The sequence below is a fragment of the Diospyros lotus genome, chromosome 7 (assembly GCF_014633365.1).
Source record: "Diospyros lotus cultivar Yz01 chromosome 7, ASM1463336v1, whole genome shotgun sequence".
In the NCBI taxonomy this organism is placed as follows: domain Eukaryota; kingdom Viridiplantae; phylum Streptophyta; class Magnoliopsida; order Ericales; family Ebenaceae; genus Diospyros; species Diospyros lotus.
This window is the reverse complement of record NC_068344.1, coordinates 34,379,708-34,394,697: the sequence shown is the minus strand read 5'-3', so window position 1 is coordinate 34,394,697 and position 14,990 is coordinate 34,379,708. Positions and strand designations below refer to the sequence as shown.

The window sequence follows — 14,990 nt, the reverse complement described above, 5'->3', positions numbered from 1 at the left end:
TTCTACCATATTTATTAAAAATTTGTTCATTCCATTCAACCTTCATACAAGAACCCATTTTTTCTAATAAATCAACTATCTTTACAACTAACTTACAATAAAAAGTCTCTAAGATTGTGTTTGATAGAGATGAAAAATGAGAGTAAAAGGAATTTCAATTCTCATCTTAACCTCTAGGAATTCTAATTTATTGATTTCAAAGAAAATATTCACTTTTAGTTAATTTGAATTTCATGGAATTGAAAAACTGTTTGATAAAATTTCTTAAAATTTAGATAGAATTCAAATTCTACCCTTATTTTTCATCCTATCAAACGCACCCTAATTTAAATTTACAAAAATGTTAGCTTTAATAAAGAAATATCATAGGATATGGTATTAATTATCTTGTTGTCCAAATATTATCGGTGTAAATTTGGTCCCTTTGTCAACTCAAATGACAATAACCTTTGGGGGCAAAAATAAACCATAATCACAAAAAGTCTTTGTCCTAATGGCCCAAATCCCAATGGTCACATTTTATCATATTTATTAAGAAAAATACTAAACTACTATATAAACTAAGGTCATTTAGAATATTTTTTGTTTTCAATTTTTAATTTTTGTTTCCCCTATTTTGATAACAAAATAGAAAAATAGTTTTTGATTACTTATTTCCATTTTAACAATCCTTAATTGTACTATATATTTTATTACTTTTTCTTCTTAAAAAAACCCTTGGTTAAACTAGCAAATTCAACTAACATTAATAGCTTATTAAATAATTTAAAATAGTAATAATTTAATAATTTTTATAATAATAGCAATTTTGGAAAAAAAATTTATCCACAACTAAGTACCTTATTTTTTGAGTAATTCTATTATAACTCTTCGGGATAACATAAACGGTCTACCACATGCATTCGAAAGCTGGGAATATCGAGAGAGCATAAATTTAATTCTGCCTCTATGTAGAATTGTACAATTATTTGTGTCTATTCGAGTGACTAGACATATTTTAATTTGTGATAAATTTATCTATTCACCTAAACTAATGGAGTAAGTAGATAATGGGTTTTCGAGAGACTAACATGGTTTAAGTTAAAAGCTATATGTGTATTAAGTACTCCTCAAGTTTTTTATATTATAAAAAAAAAATCTATTATATTAATCTCATAACCCTAAATTAGACAAGACCTCATAAACTTTTAGACTAAATATTGGGTAATGCCAAATTTCAGACTTGGAGCCCTAGTTGGGTGGCCCAGATATCACATTTTTCAAGAGTAGGACAAGAAAAATTGACACTAAAGTGGCGTCTCAATGAGCAAACTTTAACCATATACTAGATGATAATTTGGAGAGAGATACACTGATTTTAGACTTAATTCTCAAAATTAATAAGGTATTCTAGTTGCTTTGTCAAGTAATATGAAAAGTGAAATATGAAATATATTTTAAATAAAAGTATTTTTTATTATATTTATTAAATTTATATGGTGATATTTGAAAAAGAAGTTACGTGACTTTTTATTTAAATATTTTAGGTAAATTTATCTCTCCTCCATTCAGATAAATTTATTTTACTCGTTACAAATAAGAAAAAATGATGCACATATTATCTAGTACATTTCAAAAAATTTAACAAATAATTTGATAAAAATCTTATAATGTTTTCAATTCTTATATTGACCATCCCATATATTGATTCAAAAAGCATTCAAATATTATTTTGATATAACCTTATTTTACTTATACCTACCTCAATTTATAAGTTTAATGGCAATAAAGTTTCTAACATTGTCTCAAATTTATCTTAAAAAGCTTCTTTTGAAAGATTTGACTTATTAATATTATAAATGTGCTATTTTAAACTAAACTAAGATGATTAATTTGTTTTGTTTAATAGGCCAATTTGATTGTAGATCTAAAAAATTATTCTTAATTAAAATCAATTTGATTAAGAGTCCACTTTTTGGGGTCTATAAACCTAATAAGAACTGATTTAAATTTATTATTATTTTAATTATATTCTTAAATCTATATTTTTAAATCAATTTAACTAATACAAACATAATTAATGCATTTAAAGATCAATTTTCTAACTTGCAACCATAGCTTGAAGTTGAAGCTTCTCTCACCTAACTTCATTTATTTATTTTTGCCAAATCCTCACCAACTTTATTTAAATACGAAAGAAACAATCATTCATACCATAATTGACCCACCGATTATCAAAATTTTTGATAATATTATATTATTCACATTGAATAACATAATGTTTGTTTGATGCGACAAAATGAGATAAGGGATGTGGGCCTCACTCCCCAATACCCTCCTTGCATGTCAATGCCAGGTAAACTTGACACGAACATGAGAACATATTTGTATAATTATATATATATAATATAAATAATCATCTTAGGCATATACATAAGGAAGTGATTTTTTTATTAAATAAATAAAATCAGATTGTATTAATAAAATATTTGAATATTTATCGAATCAAGATATGAAATTATCAAGATAAAGGTAAAAAGTATTTTAAAATTTTTATCAAATTAATTATTAAATTTTTAAAATATATTAGATGACGTATCCGTCATTTTTTTTATCTGAATAAGAATCAACATAAATTTATCTGAAAAGAAAAAAAATAAATTTATCATTTTTTCTTTTTTAAATATTACTAAATAAATATAATAAATATAATAAGAAATATTTTTTATATTTCACTTTTTTTTTTATCTTTAATTAACAAACACTGCCCCCATGGTAGGGAAAACGGGAACGATTAATCATGTTAAATAATCACTTAAGTTACTCGTTGACTTGATGACAATTGTTGACTTGATGGGAATCCATACACCATGCTCTTCTTCTTCTTCTTCCATAAAATAGCCTTGATCCCTCTCTGCGTGGCCTCTCTCCAATATGCCCAGAGCTCAAGCAGTCCTCCAATGGCTGCCTCTTCTTTTGCTCATGCTCGCCAAGCTTCCACGCCCCTCCAATGGCGACGTCAGCACCGCCGCCCAGTACGCTCCGCCATACACGCGTTAGTAACCAACTCCCCATTGCAAAAGCTAAAAAACAGTCATATATATTCAGCCATCTGTTTGACAAGATTCCTGATTCAAACGCTCTTCTTGTGTTGCAGCAACTGCGTGCTACGGGAACGACCCGTCGCAGTTCCCGTCGAACAATCAGTTCGCCGCCGCGGGGGATGAGATATGGGACAACGGGGCGGCCTGCGGGAGGCAGTATCTGGTGAGATGCATCAGTGCCAGCGAGCCGTACGGATGTGTTATTGGCCAGACAATTCAGATAAGGATTGTTGATTATGGCCCCACTGCGGTTTCTCCACCTTCGATCTCCGGCACCGCCATGGTTTTGTCGCAGACGGCCTTTGGAATCATTGCTAATTCTTCTGCTCCCTTCATAAACATTGAGTTCCAACAGTACGTAAGACTACTCTTGTCTCTCTCTCTCTCAAATATGTTCGTCTTTCTTAATATGCCTACTCTCCATTCATGTGTTTCTTAGATTTTGATAAATCATCATTTTCAAGGACAGCAATATCCTATCCATCAACCGTTCTGGTGATAATTTACCAAGAAATTTTGCCCCAACGCCATGCAGGGTATGATGTATGGACCGAGAAGAGCTAGGAGGACTTGACCCAGAAGGGGACTGGAGATGACAAGATGGTCCAATCCAATTGATTCGATTATATTTTCAGGGAATGACGAAGACAATAAACTAAAGTGTTGGTCGCCCATGGAATCGTAATTCAATTTGCTCTGTAAAGTAAATTATGTGAGCTTGGTACGGGAATGCGTGTCATTCCCGTTCTGTGGATTTGATGTCATTGGTGTCTGTCTATATAATATACTATGATGATTTGATGACCGAAATTTCTTGCTTCGTCTCGTCTCCCGTTTGGAAGCTTACAACGTACGGCCCACACCCTTCATTTGTCCCCTCCCAATGCACTTTATTAATTTCGTGGTGTATGGGCCGAGTCACACACTTTTAAATGTGGTAACGTCACACAAATTTAAACCGTTTAATGATATAAATTTACTGTGTTTACTTAGTGATGATGGGGTGGCTGGCTGGCTGGCTGGCTGGCTGGCAGGTTTGGGTACATGGAAATTGTGTGAAATGTCGTCACGGTCGTCAATGTCACGGTCGTCGGTAGGTGGAATTATGGAAGAGGCGGCTGCTGCTGCTGCGTGTGAAAGCTTGAAATCCAGGGAGTCCACTTGGCTTATAAGGAAATTGCCTCGATTGTGACGCTGACGCGTGAAGATTGGTCAAACCAGTCAGTACCTCTGTCTTCTACCCAACCAAATAGTGGTCCCACTTTTAAGTGCGCTCAGATATATTTAGGACTATACAAACAGTCGGTTTGGATATTAAATTAATTAAAATATATTAATTGATTAAATTAAATTAAAAAAATAAAATTATATCAAATTTAATCGACTAACTAATCTAAAAAATTGAAATATTCGATAATTGAAAAAATCAAATCAAATCGATAAAACTGAAGAAATATAAATAAATTAAAAAAAATAAAATAATCAATAAAAAATACACAAAATCGATGAAAATAACATCATTTTATAAATATCAAAACAATATCGTTTTAAAGTTCAATTGATTCGATTAGTTTAGTTCTTTCAACTAAAAAATTATTCTTTTTGAAAAAATTGACCAAACCTATCTTATGCAACCAAACCAATAAGTTCGGTCGATTCGATTCTTTTAATTCAGGTAAATCGAACTTTTACTCTTTCTTATATATTTTTATTTTTTTGAATTTTTATTTTTATTTTGAGGCCATGCCTAACTTGAATTGGCCATTTTTTAAGAAAGGAGAGAGAGAGATCTCTAATCTCTTCACGTTTAAGTTGATTATTATTTTTGACACTAATAATATAATAATGATGTGATAAATACCATACATGAACCATTAAAATCGCCCTTTTATATAAGTAAATTGTGCGGCCAAGTGACCAAGAAAAAGTCATATGAAGGTCGAGACTAATAATTATTTGAAATTTAAAATTTGGGCTGGATTTAAATAAAACATACCCAAGAAGGTCTTGGCCCATATTTCTGATCCAAAGACTGAAGCCCAAGAACAAGCCCATTTCTACTTTTCCGCGCATTTCGCCCAAAGGCGTGACGCGGAAGTGAAGTCAAGTCTCCCAGATGAGGCGTACGCACCGGGCGCAACTTAGAGAAGAGCGCTTCATCATCCTAGACCCATCCGAAGTCCAAATACAGAACAAAACGCCAGTCTTCCTCTGTGGAATTCTTCAATCAGTCTTCGTTCAATTCCCTCTTCGGAACACAAAGGTCCCCCGATCTATGCATGGATATATGCATATAAATTCTATACTTTTGTGTATTTATTACTTCATTTGATCTTAATATTTGTTGAATTGGTCGTCAATTCACGATCATGAGTCATCTTGCATGGTTTTTCAATTTTATAGGGATTGATTCGGTCATTTGGTAATTCTTTGAGTCGCGGTGGAGAAGTTTGAGGGTCGATGAAAGGGGAATTGCAGTTGGAGCCGACGGGTGGGCGAAACCCTAGTGACTCTGATCCTCTGCTTAAAAATCAACATGTGGATTCGCCGTTGTCTTCGTCATCACTGGCAAGTTCGGATGAGATAAAGAGTGAGGATGCTGAAGGTGGTTCTCTTGCCTGTTGCCGCATTTGCCTTGAATGCGAGGGCGAGGGAGGTGGGACATTGTGTTTACATTCAATCTTATTGATTTTCCATAAGTTTGATTATCTTGACCAAATTCAATTTATGTGTGTGCATGCATATTGCTATATGAATATCATGATGGCTTGTATGGTGCGGGAACCTAGAAATATAGTTGACTCTAGGAAGCCTTGAATATCGTGTCTGATTCATTATACATGAGAAACCATCGATGAGAACCTTTATTAACTGTTAGTTTTCAATTTGGCGTCATTCAAGTATTTCGAGCATTTCCTTTTATAAGTCCTATATTTTGAACATATTATGTGAATTCCTTCTTGGGGGTTGTTATTGCTTAGATGACTGTTGGTCTCAGGCATCTATGCCTATTTTCTGTCATTTGGGTGTGAGATACTAATGAAGGAAAAATCATGTTGGGTGACTGCAGAATTTTACTTAATTATTCTTGTAGTTTTCAATTGTAGTGAAAGAATGTTTTGGTTTTTGTGTTCATTTCTTCAAGAAAAGTACATCTTTATGCTTTTCCTATGATATGAGTGGTTCAATTTCAAGGACATATATCAAGCTTTGATCTTCATATATTCGAGTTGCATGGAATTTGAGTTTTTCTAGAATTTGATGCATGCTTTTATTATGTTCACGCATGAAATTCATTTTTTTTTTCTTGGTCCTGTTACTGGTGCCCATAATCAAATTCAATTTGACTAATATTTTCTTTTTCTGTTTGCTTGTTTTTTTATAATAGATGATGAATTGATATCTCCATGCATGTGCAAAGGCACTCAACAGTTTGTGCATCGATCATGCCTTGATCATTGGCGGTCGGTTAAGGCAAGTATCCATGTTGCTGCCTTAATGCTTAAAATTCAAATAAATTATGTGGCCAGTTAACTTATTTGTTCTTTTACCTCAACTATAGGAAGGATTTGCTTTCTCTCATTGCACTACTTGCAAGGCTCAGTTTCATCTTCGAGTTTCTAAGTTTGAAGACAGTGAATGGCGTAAAACAAAATTCAGGCTTTTTGTTGCCAGGGATGTTTTCCTTGTATTTTTGGCTGTGCAAACTGTGAGTGGAACTTTGTTCTCATCTATTTTTGATGCAAAATTTACCAGACAATTGATATGATTGATCTACAAAATTTCTCTCAATTATGTGATTTTTTTGTGATTTTTTGGACCAATATACTTTATTTGGCATTTTTTGGATCAATATACTTTATTTTTGCCAAATATTTATATTGTTTAATGTGTTCTTTTAATGTTTTTCCTGGTGCTTCAGAATGTTGAACAGACAGGACTAGCAAAACTAGATTTGACCCATTTTTTATGGACAGTTTGTAACATATCCTTCACCAGCATTGATTTAATTTCCTCAGACGGATCCTTAAAAGTTAATTTCTGTTTGTGGTCACCTCCTAGGTTTGCAGGAATATCAGCACACTTTTTCATTCCTGTAGTGTGCTTGGTGTGCACTTTCACCTTTTCATCACGTATCTACAGTCCAAGTGACTGTGACTTCAGAATAATACTCTTATCTCAATATCAGGAAAACCTGCCCAATTGATAGTGATAACTGTGTAATGGAGAAGGTCAGCTTATAGAATAATAGAATGTGGACTTTAGGATTAATGGACAGAGACGATTCAAATCTTTAGATGTTTATATAGTATGGAAAAGACTCAGTGATACTTCCATTTCTTTGTTTAAAACATTTTTGGACTTATTTAGTTATGGAAAACATTTTTTAGTTTTTATCTCTAAGTTTTCATTCATCATTGGGTTTCTTTTTTCACAAAAAAGGAAAAGAAAAGAAAAAAAATGCTTAATTGTTAAATGTAGAGAAGCATTTTCTTCTCTAAAAATCTGAAAAATCATACTATTAATAATATGAAAATGCTAATAATTATATCATTATTCCTAATCCTATGGGTAAAATACCCCCTGAGGTTATGAAATAGCAACCATCACAGTATAAGCCTGGCTTAAACTGGAGACGAGTGCATACTCTTTTTGATTGAAAGCCGACCTCCATTGACTTTACACACCTTGCATCATTTTCCCCCTGTCTCTAGATTACTGCCGTTAAAATTTTTAAAATGCCCAAATTGCCCTCATCGACTCTCTCTGTCTCCCTCCCCCCAGGTCCTTCTGTGGCAATGGTGATGTCCTCCTCTCTCCCTACTTCTTCCCTCCCTCTCTTCCTTTGTCATCTCCAGCAGTTCATTATTGGAGATGAACCTTTTCTCTCTCTCTTCCCTGCGCTGGAGACTTGCCATTGCTGAACCCAGTGAGTGTTGACCATGGCTGACTCTTTTCTTAATGGAACTCAAAAAATAATATATTTTCAGGAAACATATATGTATTTAGTTCATTTTTACATTATATATATATTTTAATTTTTCAATGATTTTTAAACCGTCATATACATTTTCTTAATTAGAAAATATATTTTTAGAATGTTCATATACATTTTGCTAGTTCAGAATTAGATTCTTAATATATTCAGAAAATTTATTTTTGTTAAATAAAAATTATATATTATTTTAGACAGAGAGGAGAGAGAAAGCAAGGGTAAAATTGTCATTTTATCTAATTTTACGAGATAGTCTCTACCATTAGGGAAAAACTCTGGGTTGGTTATCATAATTTACTTTATTCCTATAATGTTAATATTATTAATGCAATATTCTTGATATTGTTAGTATTATAATTTTAATGGCAATATTTATTAGTAATATTGTTATTGTTATATTAAAATCATCATTATCATTACAAGTCTTCACATTATTATATTAAAATTGGGAATAAATTAGATTGATAGTATTATAAGATTTGTATTACTAATGCAATATTCTTGATATTGCTAATATTATTATATTAATATAAGTAGACATTTATTTTGGGAATTTTCTTTTAAAATACTACAATTTTAAAACTTGTTTAAAACAATGCTACAAGTTTGAAAGTATTTTTAAAAATACTACAACTCTTAATTACCTGGCTGTTCACATTGGAGAGGCTCCACCATGGACTTTGAGTGCTTGAATCTTGCTTTTGCGAGGAGTGAGATTCAAAGAAACTTGCCCCTACCTCCAGCATCTTCCAAATTAAACCAACCCACTTGTTAGAGTTTTAGTATTTTTACAAATAGTTTTAAACGTATAGCATTGTTATAAATAAGTTTTAAAATTGTAGTATGTAAAAAAAATTCTTTATTTTGGTTGAGCTGGAAACTCATGTTTTCTATTTGAAAACCAGGAGAATATGGCCCTTTGTTCCAAGAAAATAGTCAAAAACATTGTTTCCTGGCAGTTAGTATAAATTTGGAAAATTGGAAAACAAAATTTTCCTTTTTTTTTTTTTTGGAAAATTTTCTTGTTTTAACATATTTTCAATTTGATTTTTACCTGTAAAAATTTCCCCCCAAAAGAGGGTCCCCTTTTGTTTCTTTCCTAATCACTAAGAAGTTGCGATAAACAGCACATTATATTGACTTATGTCCAGTCTATCTTTGTTTTTCCTGGCTTGAGAACAACGGCAGGCATGAAAGTTATGGTTTGGTTTCCTTGTTACACCTGTGAGAACCATGTAAGTTGCACAAAATCTCTCTGGAAAATTAGCATCTGTTAAGCAAATGATCAATTATCTTTCAATTAACAGAAAACACCTTGGGCATAAAGCAGTCATAGCTCTTCCCACCGTCATATGATAAGTAAGCTATTCACCATGGAAAATCAACAAGGCTAAACAACAACAACAACAATGTTATCACACCTTCCTCTCACTACATGCGGTCAACTATATGAATTATAGGAGCCTCTATTATATGAATTATTGCTTAGCAATTGTTTCTATGGTCTTTTCTACTCTTTTATATGACTCTTGTAACTCATATTATACCTAAGTGTATCCCACCAAAATTTTCTTGGTTTGTCTCTACCTTTTTTGTTAGATACTTTTTTCATTCCATCCACTCTTCTCATAGGAGTCTCTATTGGTATTTTTCTCATATGACCAAACCATTTTAATCTTGTTCCATGCATCATATCTTAAATAAGAGCCACTCTAACCTTATTACGAGTAAAACTTATTTCTAATTTTATCTTTTCTTGTATGGCCGCACATCCATCTTAACATCCCCATCTCCTTTATGCTCATATTTTGCACATGTTGATGCTTTCTTGCTCACATTACATGCCATGCAACAAAGTTGATCTTATCGCTATCAATTTTCATTTTCCAAATCTGGACCCAATCAGACTGATTTGCATATTTTTAGCAGTAATGGCACAAGTAGGAGTAGAGAAATTTCCAAAAGAGGATCTATTCAAATGAGGAGTGTCACTGAATGTGATATACCATGGGGAGTAAAAGTATTTTTTTGGTGAGGTTAAACTCCAGTCCCCTATAATTTGTTATGTGAATTTGGTAGGATTAACAAAATTTTGATTGAATCACCGATTGTATAAAGATGAAACACTGATTGAGTATGGATCAGAAACTACAAATGTAATGAAATTGAATGAAAGAAAACAGGGCGTTTGAGGCCTGGAACTCTCCTTGATTTAATACTCAATTTCTGCCTATTTCTCTCTTCTCCTTTTCCTCCTATTTATAGGTTGTTGCTTTCCCTTTCCTGCCTCTATAACTGAATCCGGTTATGCACATGCTGGTTGTCATGCAAGCCAGCTATATTCCTATTCTACCCTTGGTGTGCATATTGGCTGTTATCCAAGCTCAGCTGTGTTACTATTCTGCCCTTGGTTCTTGAAGCGTCTCTGATAGGTCCGCTGCACCGGAGGCCTATCAGAATTTTCATGCATGAACCTACTAATCATTAGCAGGAGCTTGAATAAATAAATAAATAAAAGGGATGTATAGAAAATAGATCTATCAAAGACTTAACAAGGCAATATGCCAATAAGATAAAAGCAGTATTAATCTAGCAACAACATATAAATAGTTTACGAGTCAATAGTACGATGTTGTAATTATTACTTCCTTGAGCAATAACACAAGTCACTGAATGAATTAGTGTAAAGATGAAAAGAATATATAAAAAAGTAATGAAGAAGCACATGTAGTAAAGTAGAATTAATAGTTTGTTGCTATGTCCTCAAGGTAACTTGATTTGTAGGCGTGCAGCATTTTGTATTTTACTGTCCAATTTTTACAAAAGAGGGATCTTCTATGGTCTTGAAAAGTCAAAACCAGTCATCTAGACTAAGAGCTTCTGGCTTGCATTGGACACTTCTCAATGTGTCCAAATTTATCCATTTATTATTATTATTATTATTTTTAGAGCTAGACACTCTTCAAACACTTGGGGAACCCAGTCCCAGCTTTTAAATTCAAACTAAACATATTGTATGGAAGTTATTAAGTTTGGATCTAAAATTGAAGCTAAAGATCTTGTGGATTATGCTTACTGATCTTCTTATTTAGAATTTTTAAAAGGTTTGAAATTTTAAAATTTCTACTTTATTTAGAGTACAATGGTGGAAGTCTAGAATTCATGTAGCCGACGTCACATAGTGGGATAAAGGCTGGATATGTTGTTGTTGTATTTAAAGTACAATGGGTTGCATATACAGGTTGTGTATCTGGGTATAACTTTTCATCTACATGTACTTTATTTAGAGTACAATGACTGCAAAATCTGCAAGCTAAGCTCAACTCTGTTTCTAGTTATTTAAGGTTGACATAAAATGATCCGGTGTACAGACTCTGTATTATGGTAACTTGTTATATGAGATAGATGTGATATTGGCAGTTCATGCACAACTGGAATTGTTATTTAGTTATGTACTTAATATTTGATGCTTTTGTCATTTTCTGAGACATGGGGGATGGCATACCTTGCAGTTTGAACTTTTGGCCTGTCACTTTGACTTTGGCTCTCTCATGTATATCTAGTTCATAGTTGTCAAAGGCGCAAGGCACACTGAAATGCAAATTAGTGCTTGGGGCTTAGGCTCAAGGCGCAAAGCAAAGTGCGGGCCTTAGGCACATAAGGCACACATTTATTCAAAATGCTTATAAAATACTTATACACTATTATTTCAATATGTACCTATTAGGAGATAAATGCAAACTCATAAAATCATAAATGACAAATAACCGACCCTATAATAATAACTAGTATTATTGTAGAAAAACAATTAGTTTCTTCTAACTGCAAAAGAGATCAGAGGAAAGAAAAAATTAGCAGAACATATTGCCAAAAAAAATTACAGGAACACAATTAGTTTCAAGAAAGAAAAATAACAGAAAAAAACACACAACAAAACAGTTACATAAAAACAATTAGTTTCTTTTAAATTACAAAAGAAATTAGAAGAGAGAGAAAAAAAATCAATATAGCACACAATGAAAACATTTGTTTCTTAGCTAGTAGTTTATTCTAAATTGCAGATATTAGAAGAAAGAAAAACAAATTAGAGTAGAACACACAGTGAAAATTAATTACAACAAAGAATTAGTTTCTTCTAAATTGCAAAAGAAATTAGAAGAAAGAAAGAAACATGAAGCATACGTGAGTAGTTCTCCAGCGAGTGAACATTTACTGCCAAAGGATCTCGGTGAGTGGGAGATTTGGCAGACCTCTGGCTTACACTGCTAGGTTTGCGTCTCATCGATATATAAGAATGTGCAATCAAATCAACAAGAAATAAGATCTAAGATGACAAAGAGATAAGAAATAGGGTTTTAATACACTTACATAAGGTATGTGCCTTGTGCTTTGGACCTTGCATGAAGTGCGCACCTTGTGTGCCTAGGCAGCGCCTCAGTGGTGATGAGGCACACAATGCATCTTGCGCTTAGGCACACCTTTGACAACTACAATCTAGTATCATCTTGCCATTCTTCCTCTCGCTTAACCTACCCTTTTTTGCAGGTTATTGCTGCTGTGGGTGGGTTTGCATACCTCATGGACAAAGATGGAACCTTCAGGAATTCATTCAGTGATGGTTGGGATCGTGTACTGTCAAAGCATCCCATTCCATTTTACTATTGTATAGGTAAACCTTTGTATGGTCATTGAATCAGTGCAATGACTCAAAAAATTTGTGACAATGACAAATGCTTGCAATTTTTTGTGCTTGGTTAATCCTCTACTTCATATTATTAGGTTAGTACTTTGCCTTTGTATACAATCAGATTGTTTTCCAACAAAAAACATTACCGCAGGCAGGTCTCTACGGGTAAGGATTGCCAGTAGGTCTTAGGGGTGCCTGTAAAGAACACAGGTGGCCTCCTGCTGGCCATTGTTTCTTTAGGGGGTTGTTATTTCCATTTCCATCTCTTTAGGAATCATTAATCTATTGCAGGTAGATACTGGTAATTGCACATGTGGCTCTAAGAAAGAGAGGAAGTCTCATAAATGCATGGTTTCATCTCATTGGATTTGTCCTTCAGACTTTAAGTGGGAGCAGTGAGAAACTGTGCCTTGTTATTACCTTTTACTTAATGATGATTGCTCTTCCATCACATAACTATGCTTAACTAGTTGCAAATGGGATTTATGTGGAAATCTGAGTTCGGAGTAATTTATGTTTCAATTCAGACTGGTTTTGAGTTTAATGTTATTGTCTCTGACTGGGAAAACTTCTTTATGGCTTATATGCCCGTTTGGTGTTAACAGTTAACCACATGTACTTGCCATAGATGTACAGGAAGAAATATAAAACTTAAGTCCTGGAATTTGAATAGATGAGTTGGAAAAATCTATGGTCCTAGTTTTAGGAGTGATAAGTTTGTTAAGGACATCAAATACCAAGTTTTCTGAGCTTTCTCTGAAGTCTCTGATATTATGTCAAGAAATTTGAAGATATCGGTAGAATGCTTGGGCCAGAGACAATGAACAACAGCTGGCTTATTCTCTTCACTAGTGTACAGTGTGTGCCTTTGTGTCAAGTATGGTGCTAGTCATTTTCTATGTAGGATTTCAATCCTCACTTTGCTGGTAAATACATATGTAAAGTTTTTATGCGAGCTAAAAGTTGAAATATTCTGTTGCATATGGGGTCTCATTTCTTATCTTTTTCACTTTTTGTTTAGATTACCTTCAACAGATGACAAAACGGACGTAGAGTTTTACTCCCTATTTAATAGTTGAAGACCAGTTTGATTATTTTATTACCATGATGTATTCTGTGGTTTTATGATGAGAAGTACCGATTACAGGAGTGCTCTCCTTCTTTGTGCTGCTTGGGTTCTTTGGACTCATACTACACTGCTCCTCCCTCAATAGCAATGACCCGCACATGGCTGGCTGCCAGAATTGCTGTTATGGATGGGGCATTTTGGACTGTTTTCCTGCATCTATGGAAGCCTGCTTTGCTATGGTTATTGTCTTTGTTGTCATTTTCGCTATTCTTGGAATAGCTTATGGCTTCCTTGCTGCAACCATGACTCTCCAAAGAATTTGGCAGAGACACTACCACATCCTCACCAAGAGGGAACTCACGAAGGTATGAATTTGTTAAGGACTTTAACAACATATCGACCTTTTATCTCATTATGTGGGGTTGGCTCTATGAATTCTAATTCATCAGCCATTTCTATCTATGGCCTTATCTTCTATAAGGCCCTTAAAAATCTTATTTTTTGGTGAAAATGCTTCTTACTTAATTCTATTCTTAATGGGAAGTCAGTTACTGTCAATGGGACAAATGTATCACGAATGCTTTCTTGGTTCTTAATTTGTTTCTTATTCCCCTAAAATGTTTCAGGAGTACATAGTAGAGGATCTACATGGACTCTACAGTCCCCCAAAACTGGACCAAGAACACGAAGAGCGACTAAAAATGCTCAAGCTCTTATAGTAAGTGCTGAGCGGGTGAAAGAATAACTGGTTGTAAGGCTACTGTCTGTATTTTTACTGGATGATAAATCGAGTTGGTATGTGAACCAATGTTATGCTAAATATACAGCAGAACATGAAATAGCAAATCAAGAACATAAACTTGTGAGCTGATGGTAAATAACACTCTAGTTCAATGCGCTGGCTTGCTTACCCATTTGATTTTGTCTTTTTGATCAGCTAATGTCCAGTCTCTTCTTCTTCTTCTTCTTGTTCTTGCTGATGATTAGCTAATGTTTATTGTTGTGATGAGGATGATGGCCAAAGTGCTGGCTCGTACAGAGATGATGTTTGCAGGGCATCTTTGCTTGAATATGCCTTGTCATATGGCCTAAACATTGGGCTCACAGCCAAAGGTCTCTTTGATATTTGTGGCCTTTAAATAGTTTGTTTGTTCT

At 33.7% G+C, this 14,990-nt stretch overlaps 2 protein-coding genes across 7 annotated transcripts; both read left to right on the top strand.

The window, feature by feature from the left end:
• The first annotated feature begins 2,850 nt into the window (after positions 1-2,850).
• Positions 2,851-3,930, top strand: LOC127806557 (EG45-like domain containing protein). Of its 5 annotated transcripts, none has more exons than XM_052343920.1 (3): positions 2,851-3,034; positions 3,137-3,437; positions 3,548-3,929. In XM_052343920.1, exons 1-3 carry the CDS (start codon positions 2,914-2,916, stop codon positions 3,645-3,647), a joined length of 522 nt encoding a protein of 173 aa, XP_052199880.1. In that variant the 5' UTR covers positions 2,851-2,913; the 3' UTR covers positions 3,648-3,929. The 5 variants fall into 5 exon arrangements, with proteins under 5 accessions (XP_052199880.1, XP_052199882.1, XP_052199884.1 ...); XM_052343922.1 differs by having other exon boundaries at positions 2,852-3,034; positions 3,553-3,930; XM_052343924.1 differs by having other exon boundaries at positions 2,853-3,034; positions 3,137-3,441; positions 3,553-3,597.
• A 1,249-nt stretch (positions 3,931-5,179) lies between these two features.
• On the top strand, positions 5,180-14,749 carry LOC127806509 (uncharacterized). 2 transcript variants are annotated; one of them, XM_052343859.1, is made up of 7 exons: positions 5,180-5,346; positions 5,487-5,739; positions 6,472-6,557; positions 6,646-6,792; positions 12,625-12,748; positions 13,914-14,200; positions 14,462-14,749. In XM_052343859.1, exons 2-7 carry the CDS (start codon positions 5,544-5,546, stop codon positions 14,552-14,554), a joined length of 933 nt encoding a protein of 310 aa, XP_052199819.1. In that variant the 5' UTR covers positions 5,180-5,346; positions 5,487-5,543; the 3' UTR covers positions 14,555-14,749. The 2 variants fall into 2 exon arrangements, with proteins under 2 accessions (XP_052199819.1, XP_052199820.1); XM_052343860.1 differs by having other exon boundaries at positions 6,472-6,561; positions 6,650-6,792.
• The last annotated feature ends 241 nt before the right edge of the window (positions 14,750-14,990 follow it).

Bases quoted from the DNA above. Each gene is read 5' to 3' on its own strand.
- LOC127806557 (XM_052343920.1), top strand. From the start codon at position 2,914: ATGCCCAGAGCTCAAGCAGTCCTCCAATGGCTGCCTCTTCTTTTGCTC. The intron at 3,035-3,136 runs GTTAGTAACCAA...CTTGTGTTGCAG, and splicing joins GTACGCTCCGCCATACACGC to CAACTGCGTGCTACGGGAAC. The intron at 3,438-3,547 runs GTACGTAAGACT...ATCATTTTCAAG, and splicing joins ATAAACATTGAGTTCCAACA to GACAGCAATATCCTATCCAT.
- LOC127806509 (XM_052343859.1), top strand. From the start codon at position 5,544: ATGAAAGGGGAATTGCAGTTGGAGCCGACGGGTGGGCGAAACCCTAGT. The intron at 6,558-6,645 runs GCAAGTATCCAT...CCTCAACTATAG, and splicing joins ATCATTGGCGGTCGGTTAAG to GAAGGATTTGCTTTCTCTCA. The intron at 6,793-12,624 runs GTGAGTGGAACT...CCTTTTTTGCAG, and splicing joins TATTTTTGGCTGTGCAAACT to GTTATTGCTGCTGTGGGTGG.